The sequence below is a fragment of the Nycticebus coucang genome, chromosome 12, assembly GCF_027406575.1.
Source record: "Nycticebus coucang isolate mNycCou1 chromosome 12, mNycCou1.pri, whole genome shotgun sequence".
NCBI classification, from domain to species: domain Eukaryota; kingdom Metazoa; phylum Chordata; class Mammalia; order Primates; family Lorisidae; genus Nycticebus; species Nycticebus coucang.
The window spans coordinates 63495150-63505418 of record NC_069791.1 but is presented as its reverse complement, the minus strand read 5'-3'; the positions used below and the strand labels follow the sequence as shown (position 1 = coordinate 63505418).

The following is a 10269-nucleotide window of genomic DNA, read 5'->3' as shown; positions in this document are numbered from 1 at the left end:
GGCCTCTAGCCGGAAGCGGGGCAGGACACTTCCGGTGATGTAGACCTTCGCGCAGTAGGTGCTCATGGCGGGGTGAGTTGGGTGGTGTTCTCAGCCAGCATTGGGGCGGGCCCTGCTGGTTGCGGGGAGGGAGTGGTGGAGGGCCCGAGGAACGCCAGGCCGAGCGCTGGGCATCCGCCGCTGGACACAGTGAAGCTGTGAGCGAGGCCCGCAGCCCCGGCCCTGCCCTGCTCTGGGAGGCGCAGCTAGAACCACAGCTTAAGGCCAGCGAAGGCCCCTCAGGAGGCAGGGCGCTGCGAGGTGTCTAGAGAGGCAGGTAGGTTGGGGAGGGGGTTGCAGGTAGGGGCTTTTAGAAAGAAGCAGGTGGGTGGGCTGCAGGTAGAGACACCGTTAGAGGCAGGGGGTGGGGGAGAGGGCAGCAGGTAGGGGTCTTTAGAGAGGCAAGTGGGCTGAGAAAGGGGCTGCAGGGAGGAGCCTTTTAGAGAGGTAGGTGTGGGCTGGGGAAGGGGTTTCAGGTAGAAGACTGCAGGCCTGAAGTAGCGCAGGGCTTCTGAGAAGCAAGAGACTGATGTGACTAGAACCTGGGGTGTGGAATAGAGATGGAGTGATCAGTGGACCAAATCAGAAGGACTCAGTGGTGTGTGAGGAAAGTACACACTACACTGCCTGGACTGCTGGAATTAGTTCTAGCATATGGGAACAGTCTGTGCAATTTTTGCATGAGATTCCTTGAACCATTTCAAGATGGCAAGTGACAGTTCTCTAGTCACTAGTCACAATTTGAAGATTGTCTTCAAATCTTGTCAGTGCCCCTTGGTGTTGAAGTTTTGGCTTTGGAGCTATGGGGTTAATAACCTTTTCCTCAGAAAAATGGGCATAGAACTTTGTGAGCTTGTTTTGAGGGTTCAGTGAGGGGAGGCACATATAACTTCTGCATGCCCAACTGTTGTGGGTGGTCAATAAACTGTTAAAATTGTAACTTGTCATAAGAATTGTGGAAATTGTCCTTCACTCACCACACAGGTTAAGTTCTATTTAGAAATGTGCTAGGCCAGGTCCTGTGCTAACTACTAAAGCTATGTAAGGTAGCTAAGGTGAGGACCTATCCTCATGGAAGAAGCCTTCAGGGGAGAAAAAAAAAGTCTTAACTAAAGAGTGCCAATGTCTGCTGCCATAATGAAATACTGCAGAGTGGCTTGAACAGCAGAAATTCTCTTTTTTTGGAGTCTAGAAGTCAGATTGAGTGTCAGCAGGATTGGTTTCTTCTGAAACCTCTCTCTTTGTCTGGTAGATGGTGTCTCCCCTCTGTGTCTTAATCTCTTCTTATAAGGATACCTGTCCCATTGGATTAGGACCCACCCATCTGACCTGGTTTTAACTTGATTGCCTTTTAAAAGACCCTATTTCTAACTAGTCATGTTCTGAAGTACTAGAGGTTAGGACTTTAACACATGAATTTTGGGGTTGGGGGCACAAGTCAGTCAGTGACACCTGCTTTCTGGCTGTGTAGCCTTGTCAAGTCACCTCCCCTCTTGGGCTTCCGGGCCCCATCTCTAAAAATGAACAAAGAGTCCCTCCATGCTCATGTTCTGCTGATCTATGTGATGCCAGTTTGCTTGCTTCTGTTTTCTCTTACTAGGTACTTAAAGCTAGTGCGAGCTTCCTTTCAGCATCAAAGGTTCCACTCTGCTGCGAGTCACTACAAGGGTCGGACAGGTGCTGAGCACCTGTGGCTGATGCGGCATTTAAGGGACTCATTTGTGAAGGCTGCGAAGGTAGAGAGTTACCGGTGTCGAAGTGCCTTCAAGCTTTTGGAGGTGAATGAGAAGCACCAGATTCTGCGGCCTGGCCTTCGGGTGTTAGACTGTGGGGCAGCTCCTGGGGCATGGACTCAGGTGGCGGTTCAGAGAGTCAATTCTGCAGGCACAGGTGGGCCTCTATGTTGTTTCTGACCACCAGGAGTGTGGGTAGGCACAGTGAACTGCCCTCTGCCAGCACATATGCAGTGGTTGAGCTATTTTGTGAAGGCACATGTCTAATTTAGGGTATCAAGGTTGCTCTTGGTTTTTTGCTGGTGTTGAATACCCCTGCCATTTATATTTGCTGCTGTCAAGCTAGGGTCCCTGCATGCACAGGCATGTGAACAGTGTAGGGCAGTTCACCAAGATATCTCCTAAGTACCTTAGTGTAAGGATGTACTCACTATCCTAGTGAGGAAATTGAAGCTCAGAGGAGTATAGACTTGGGATGGTGCTCTCCCAGGTTTGTACATCAGCCTTGCTAGTGGTTTGCAATAGGTTTGTTCTGAACTCTTGGTATCTTTACCTGTGCCCCTTGGTGACCACTGCCTATACCTGTGGCTGGATTGCTTCATGGGGCTTTAGAACAGCCATGTTTTTTTTCTTTTTGAGCTCAATATTGACTGAATGAATTTGTGCTAGAAAGTCAATTCCTTTTCCCACCACTGAGCCGACTCCCTAATAACTGATTGTAGTACTTTCTGTTCCTTCATTTGCTCTTTAGGAGAAATGTCTTCACTATATCCTATCAACCTGATGTATATCACCAGAGCCACGGCTCTCCTCAGCATAGGGGTGATGGAAAGATTGTGCTGGGCTTGTGAATAGGGGCTCAGATGTGAGTAGTGAGAAGAGGGAAGGGGAGGCTAAGTGCAGCTGGATGCTGGAAGTCTTGTTTTAGGTAAGCTGAAACAGTGGATCTTTTTTTATAATGTTTTACTCAAATATGGGCAAGGTACTAATTTTATACCTCATTTTGTATCTGTCCATTTTCCTCATCATTTGGCTTGTTTCCAGTAGTTTCTACCTTGGGAGGAATTGGATTAAGCTGGAGAATGAATTTATTGATGTAATCTAGAGGTACTAGCATATCTTTTTCTATTTTAGTTTATCATAAGGACCACTTAGGGATAACCCTTATACTGAGAGTGAGCTATGTATAATATAATGATCTCATAGTTGGAGGTCTGCCTATCAGTCAGGATGACTGTAGAACAGTCACCTCCTTTCTGGGCCTCAATTTCCTGAGATACTGAGTGAGGACTGCCACTCCCACACCATACAGGATTTATAGATAGTGGGAAAAGGCCTTTGGTTCTAATGTCTTATATTTGTTTCATCATTTTATTGCATGTATTGTATTTTTGTGGAAAGATTCAGGATCTAAATAAATAACACATTCTCTGTTTCTTGTTTAGATCCCAGTTCTCCTATTGGCTTTGTACTTGGAGTAGATCTTCTTCACATATTTCCCCTGGAAGGAGCAACTTTTCTGTGCCCTGCTAATGTGACTGACCCAAGAACTTTTCAAAGAGTACTTGAACTGCTTCCTGGTGGGAGGGCGGATGTGATTCTGAGTGATATGGCACCCAATGCTACAGGGATCCGAGACCTTGATCATGACAGGCTTATCAACCTGTGCCTGTCCCTTCTGGACATGGCTCCAGACATCTTGCACCCAGGGGGGACATTCCTTTGTAAAACCTGGGCTGGAAGTCAAAGCCATCTATTACAGAAGAGATTGACAGAGGAATTTCACAACATAAGAATTATAAAACCTGAAGCCAGTAGGAAAGAATCATCAGAGGTGTACTTCTTAGCCACACAGTACCACAGATGGAAGGGCTCTGTGAAGCACTGAGAACTTCTGTGCCATTTTCATAATGGTCATTATGTTTTTTTTAATTACACATGTGGCCTGAGCTCTCCTGAAGAGTGGCTAGGGGATCTGAGCTGAAATTTGGGACATGTAGTAGACTGAGTGGGGAGCTGCCTTTTTTTTTTTTTTTTTCCAAAACCAAAAAGAGATGACAAAACAAAATTCAAGGACCATGAAAAACGGTTAGGAAACAACTTTTCTGTATCATTTGTGAAGAGAAAGTTAACAGGAGAAAGAGATAGGTGAAGATCAAAGGATAAAGAGAGACTGAGATGATCAAAAGGAAGTTGCCCTAGAAGGGATGGGGATAACCACAAATGCCTTTACTTTGTCATCTTACAGACTGTTAGGGTATCATAGAGCAGCAGGCTTTCCATCCTTGCTGTAAGAAAACAGTGCACAGGTTTGCATTTGTTAGTCTGTATAGTGTAAAGTAGAAAAATCTGAAATTTCCATCTGGGGATTAATTTCTGTCTCTCTGGTGAATAATCTAGAAATTTATCCATTCTTCAAGCAACGAGAATTCCCAGAGCAATTAGGGAAGACATTTAGTATGAATTTATGCATGGGGTGGGTGTGCTTTGATTTTTGCTGGAAACATATATTGCTGTAATACTTTTGAGCTCCCAAGACCATAAAGGTAATTATCAAAGCAAGCAGTGATGTGTGTTGATTTATTTCCTTTTTTGGGTGGTGGTGGTGGTGGTGGGCAGAGTCTTATTATGTTGCTCTCGGTACAGTGCAGTGGTATCCCAGCAGCTCACAGCAACCTCCACAACTTTTGGGCTTAAGCGATTCTCTTGCCTCAGCCTCCCAAGTAGCTGGGACTACAGGTGCCCACCATAACACTGTGCTATTTTCTTGTTGCAGTTGTCATTGTTGTTTAGCTGGTCCAGACAGGGTTCCAACTGCCAGCCTCAGTGCATGGGGCTGGCGCCATAACCACTGTGCTATGGGCACTGAGCCTGATGTATTTCCTTTTACTCTTTCGGGAACTTGATATAGCTTTATGAAAGAAAGGAGATTGCATTATTTTGAAGGATTTCCATTTTTTTTTTTTTTTTTTTTAGACAGAGGCTCTATTCTCAGTAGAGTGCTGTGGTGTCATCCAAACTCTTGAGCTCAAGCAATTTTCTTGCCTCAGCCTCCGAAGTGTCTGGAACTACAGGCGCCTGTCACAACGCCCGACTATTTTGCGACGGGGTCTTGCTCTTGCTCAGGCTGGTCTTGAACCCATGAACTCAGGCCATCCACTCACCTCGGCATCCCAGAGTGCTAGGATTACAGACCTGAGCCACCATGCCTGGCCCTACCATGCGGTGAAGGCTATGTTAACCAGTTTGTATTTCAAATTGTATATAAAACCAGTGCATTGTTCCCCCTAAATGCATTAATGTACACAGTTATGATTTAATTAAAAAAAAAGAAAAAAATGACCTGGTTTCTTCAAAGCCATTTCGGGGAAATGTACTTATCCCTCGAGTTTATCGACTGTAACTGTGATTAAATAAATTACAAGGACCAATGGGGGAGAAACTAGATAGCCAGGAATCTCCATTAGGGTCTTGGGGCTTGGTCCCATTCCCTAAAGTAAGCTGCAGGTCAGATATTTTTATTTTTCATTTTATTTTTGGTTGCAATCAGGTAGTTAAGTCCAGACAACCACCTGCCCTCCCTCCGGTACGTTCTTCTCCCCTCCTATTTCATTTCTGGGGCACACAAACCTGGAAGTCTTGTCTTACGGAAGAAGGAAAATTTGCTGCAGACCCTGGGGACCAGCATCTTGTTAGAGGAAAGCCAGCGGCTGGGCAGTGGAGGGAGGAGGAAAGGATGAGGATTTAGAAGTGAGTAAAGCGCGCGGGAAGGCTTCACCTTAAAGGACAGGCAAATGTTACCCTACTAGTGTTAAGTGGTTTGTTCACGGGGTGCTTCACCCTAGAGGACGAGGCGCTCAGGCTGCGGACGTTCTGAGGGCTGCAGAGTACTGGGAAGGTATCCTAGCATCGTAAGCACTTTGCGTTTCCAGTGCGCCCAAAGAAAAGCAAAAGAACGCAATAAACAAATTTAAAAAATACCGTAGTAAAATTTTCAGAAAACAAGTTTGTTCTGAAGAAGCCGCCGGTGGGCGCTGCTATTCCACACATTACGGGCATTGGCGTTAGTGGGAGCGCTCCTGACTCGGCGGGGTGCCCCTGCCGTACAGCTGCCCGGTCTGGGGTTTCGAGTTATCTCTGCGCGGAATCTTCCCGGGAATGGGTGTCACTGGGTACGAACGCGGAACCCACAGGGCCAGCAGTGGCGCACAGATTCGGTTCCTCACTGACTCCCACCCGGTCTCGCGAGAACACAGGTGCACGTCTCGCGATAAGCGGCCACGGGCGGAGCGGAGGGAGATCCGAGCTGCGGCGGCAAGTGGCCGCTAGAGGTGAGCAGTCCGGGTTGTCCCGGAGGCCAGGCTCCCCAAGTCCTGGGGTGCGGGGGGCGCGGGGGCCCGGGCAGGGCGGCAGCGAGGGGCTGGGTTAGGTCTGCACGCCGAGGTCGGGCACGGCGCCGCCCCCTTCCCCAGTCCCCGCAGCTTTCGACCCCGCGCCCTGGTTCGCGCCCTCCTTGGGCTGGGCCCTTCCCGGCCTTCTCGCGCGGGTCAGTCCGGCGTCTTTTCCCGGGGACCTCGCGCCCCAGACGTCGGTCACACCGGAGGTCTCTCGCCCCGAGACCCGCGTCCCTCTTCTTCCTTGGGCAAAGTCTCTGCTCTTTCCTGGCCCGGGATCGGACCCTCTCCCAGCTTCCTGCAGCGTCCCGTGGCGAGTGGCTCTGGTGAAGGGGACCCAGGTGGAGCAGCCCTGGGTGGAGGGGACTCAGGTGAGCAACCCGGTCTGCAGCCGCGGAGGTGGCTGTGTCTCCGGGGGTGGGGGTTGGGGTTGGGGCGGGCTTCTTGCTTTCTGGGCACTGCGTCGGGTCGCTGGGGCTACACATGGCGGTCGTGGGCGTGGTGGTCGTCGGCCGAGAGTTTCGCTCTCAGCTTGCCCTTCGCGTCTGGTGGGAGTTTGGAGAAAGCAAGCAAGACGTGTTTTGTGTCCCGGACCGCCTGGCGGGGGAGCGTGAAAGGGTGTTGCAGGATGGGGTCATTTCGGTAGTTTACTCAGGTTTCTGGGGCTGTTAAGGAGCCAGGGCAATGGAGAGGCATTGCATAGGGGACCCGGGATCCTGATGCCAGCAGTCGAGGTTTTGTGGTCGGTTTGCTGGAAGGGTTGAAGCTCCTGTAAAGAGGATGCAGTTTGAGCTGGTGTCTTAGCGCAGGGTTCTAGGTAGTTGAGAGTGTGGGGTGGTCTTTTCATTCTAGTGTATTACCCGCATCATTCCTGAAGCAATGACATCTCCAGAAGAGTATATGTATTGGCTCAATTTTCCATCATGGGCTAGAAAGTGTGGCCTTGGTCTGATCTTGGCAAAGGGTAGGATTTGGACTTATAGACCCTCCAGCCCCCACCCACAGGCCGGTGTTGCAGTGAAATCCCCAATTGACCTCCCTTCCAGACAGTGGCTGGAGAAGACAAGGGCTTAAATGGGAAATTAAGAGGCTCATTCTTCACTTTTTCCTTTTTGTGGTAGGGGAGTATGTTTTCAAACTAATACTTAGGGGACATCAGTGAGAGTAGACTTCTCCTAGAGCAGTGGTTCTCATCCTTCCTAATGTCTCAACCCTTTAATACAGTTCCTGTGGGTCGTGACCCAGAGGTTGAGAACTGCTGTCCTAGAGGGAGAAACAGTATGCATCCTGCCTGAGTTCATGCCTTTTTGGTACAGACCAATGTAGGTTTTGAGAATGTAAAGTTTTCTGTAACTGCTTGTCTTCACCCCTTTCTTGGATTGGCTTGTGTAACACATGAACGTGGTACCTTCAGAGCCAGACAGACCTGTAGTGTTTTGAAGCCTCAGTTTTATCATCTGTAAAAGGAATCAAAAGACCTAATTCAGTGCCTTGTTGTGCATTGAGCTGTTGTGTATAAACTTACAAGCAGAGTGTTAGTCAAACTATGCAGCAACATGTGCTCCATCTGCATTTGAAGACCATTTGATGGCCTTGACTGTAATCCTCAAAATTTCCTGAAGTGGGTCTCTTGTCACCAGCTTACAGGTGAGGAGCTAAAGTTCAGGAAGCCTCGTTGTCAGATACTTTTCTTTTTGGTACTTGATTGAAAATAGTAGTGTAATGCTTATTAGGATCATTGTTAACGTATAACAATAATAAGCATTGTTATGATGATTGTCATCTTTATTCCACTGTTGTACAACTTGTCCAGATTTTCAGAGGCCAGACTTCTTTGTGAGTGGTGGTAATGGTTAATGTTAGGTGTCAAAGTGACTGGAAACCTGGTAGGAGATTATTTTTACGTGTGTCTGTGGGAGCGTTAGCAGAGGACATTAGCTTGTGAGTCTGAGTAGAGTAGGTTGGGGAGACCCATTCTCTGTGTGGCCAGCACCATCCAACCTGTTGGGGGCCTACAGAGCACAAAAATGGGCAGTGTGCCTGTCTGCAAGAGGTGGTATTTGTTTTTGCTTTCTAGGCTCACTGGCCTTTGGACTCCGGTGACCCTTCCAATTGGGAGTTATACTGTTTGCTTCCCGGATTCGGAGGCCTTTATGCCTGGACTGAACTGTGCTACCAGCATCCCAGGGTCTCCAGTGTGCAGACGGCCTGTGGTGGGGCTTCGCGTGAGTCATTTCCCCTAAACCCCTTTTGTATATCTATGTCTCTATATCCCATTGGTTCCATCTCTGGAGATCCCTAACATGGAACTTATGTGGGAGACATGCCCCCTGACTGCTGAATGTCTTCTCCTGGGAGCTGTCTGTCTTTCTGTGTACAGGTCAGAGTCAATCAGTGGCCTCTTGGTTGAGGTTTGGTAGTGTTGTTTCATGCCTCCATTTCTTCTCTGGTAAATTGACACTATGGATTCCTGATTAATGCTGAAGAACGTGGTCATAGACATGGGAATATTTCAAGGGCTCTGAAGCACATTAGGCAAGCAGGGCTGTCTAGGCTTCCCCCACTGAGTGTACAGCTGATGTCACATAGAAAGACTGACCCCTTTTTTGTCTCCCCTAGTAGGAAAGTGACCATGGAAGACCTGGGGGAAAATACCACCGTTTTATCCACCCTGAGGTCTTTGAACAACTTTATTTCTCAGCGAGTGGAGGGAGGATCTGGACTGGATATTTCCATTTCTGCCCCAGGTACTCTGCAGATGCAGTACCAGCAGAGCATGCAGGTGAGTGGCATGTGTTAGAATTGGGGTCTCTAGATAGACATCTGGGCTCAAGTATGGCTAGTTCTAGTCCCATATAGTTGAGGCAGGTAAGTATTAGGTCAGCCTAGAATCGAACTGGTTGTCTTATGGGTTTCATTGTGGGCCCTTCTGATTTTGGATATAGCTTGAGGCCCTGGACTGTTCTAGCTTAAAGGCCTGTTTTTTTAGCACCCTAGGAGTGGGTCTGGTGTTCAGCATTAATGAACTTGTAGACACTAATGATAGTATCAGAAAGCCAAACCCAAACTTCCTGGGAGCAGCAGCACTGAAATTGTCCAGCCAACATGATTTTCCCTTGTAGGTATTAATATGGGAAGGTTGTGTTGTAAACCCAAGTGCCTGGTCAGCCCAGAGAGTGATCTAGGGCCATGAGCAGGGATAGTGGTTATTTCATGGTCCCAGACTGTGGAGGGCCATTTGCAAATCTTAGGGTGAATATTACAGTTTTACTTTGACACAAGTCATTTTACTTTATTCCAAGTTCTTGTGAGTGCTTACTATAGACACAGTTGCACAGAGGTCAGGTCTCCTAAAGGACTCCAGCCTCCAAAAAGAGTTGTGGGCTCAGTCCCGGTTGGGGCCAGGATAACTAGGACCCCAAAGGAGGGAAATGGTATCTTTAGCCTTGCTGAGACCCTGCCACTCCACCCACACCTATCCTGAGCACCCCCTCCCCCTGTAGCCTTTCTGCCTATGTCTTCCTTCTCTGTCCACCCTGGATGTGGCCTGGAGCCATATTGTTCTCAGAGCCCTAATGAGGTATGCACTACTTGGTAAAACAAATAATGTGTGTATATGCATTCATTTGTCGAATAATTGAATTACTATGTGATTGTTAGAACACTAAGTTGCTCACTGCCCTTTCTTAGGACTGTTTTTTATTCTTGGATTAGTTTTTTTGTACTTTTTAGTGTAAAAAAGCTCTTTTATGAATTGGTGGTAATAGATAGTAGTTGTTTTTTTTATTTTTTATTTTTTATATTGAAAGCTATGTTTTTTATTATGGTAGTTATTTTTGATCACTGGCAAAATAAGAAATTCGCAACTCTGGACTTAACAGTGATATAATTTTATCTTTTTTTTATTTTTATTTTTAAGAGACAGATTTCACTGTATCATCCAGACTAGAATATTGTGGCCCATTCATAGGTCATCATGACCTCAAATTCTTGGGCTCACGTGCTCCTTTTGCTTTAGCCTCCTGAGCAGTCAGGACTACAGGTCCATGTGATGACACCCAGCTAATTTTCCTATTTTTTGTAGAGATGGCTTCTTGCCCAGG

At 47.5% G+C, this 10269-nt stretch overlaps 2 protein-coding genes across 7 annotated transcripts in view; both read left to right on the top strand.

Annotated features, from left to right (window-relative positions):
* The first annotated feature begins 17 nt into the window (after positions 1-17).
* Positions 18-4327, top strand: MRM2 (mitochondrial rRNA methyltransferase 2). 2 transcript variants are annotated; one of them, XM_053555604.1, is made up of 3 exons: positions 18-72; positions 1640-1929; positions 3218-4327. In XM_053555604.1, the coding sequence occupies exons 1-3, from the start codon at positions 65-67 to the stop codon at positions 3658-3660; spliced, it is 741 nt and encodes a 246-aa protein (XP_053411579.1). In that variant the 5' UTR covers positions 18-64; the 3' UTR covers positions 3661-4327. The 2 variants fall into 2 exon arrangements, with proteins under 2 accessions (XP_053411579.1, XP_053411580.1); XM_053555605.1 differs by lacking the exon at positions 18-72 and adding an exon at positions 79-316.
* A 1712-nt stretch (positions 4328-6039) lies between these two features.
* The window catches only part of MAD1L1 (mitotic arrest deficient 1 like 1), a 472925-nt gene continuing 468695 nt past the window's right edge, over positions 6040-10269 (top strand). For 2 of the 5 annotated variants that reach the window (XM_053555535.1, XM_053555534.1), the window contains exons 1-2: positions 8244-8391; positions 8786-8948. In XM_053555535.1, the coding sequence (XP_053411510.1) occupies positions 8799-8948 (150 nt within the window). In that variant the 5' untranslated portion in view covers positions 8244-8391; positions 8786-8798. Of the gene's footprint in view, positions 6104-8243; positions 8392-8785; positions 8949-10269 lie in introns of those variants that run through there. The other 3 variants (XM_053555531.1, XM_053555533.1, XM_053555530.1) reach the window with 3 other exon arrangements.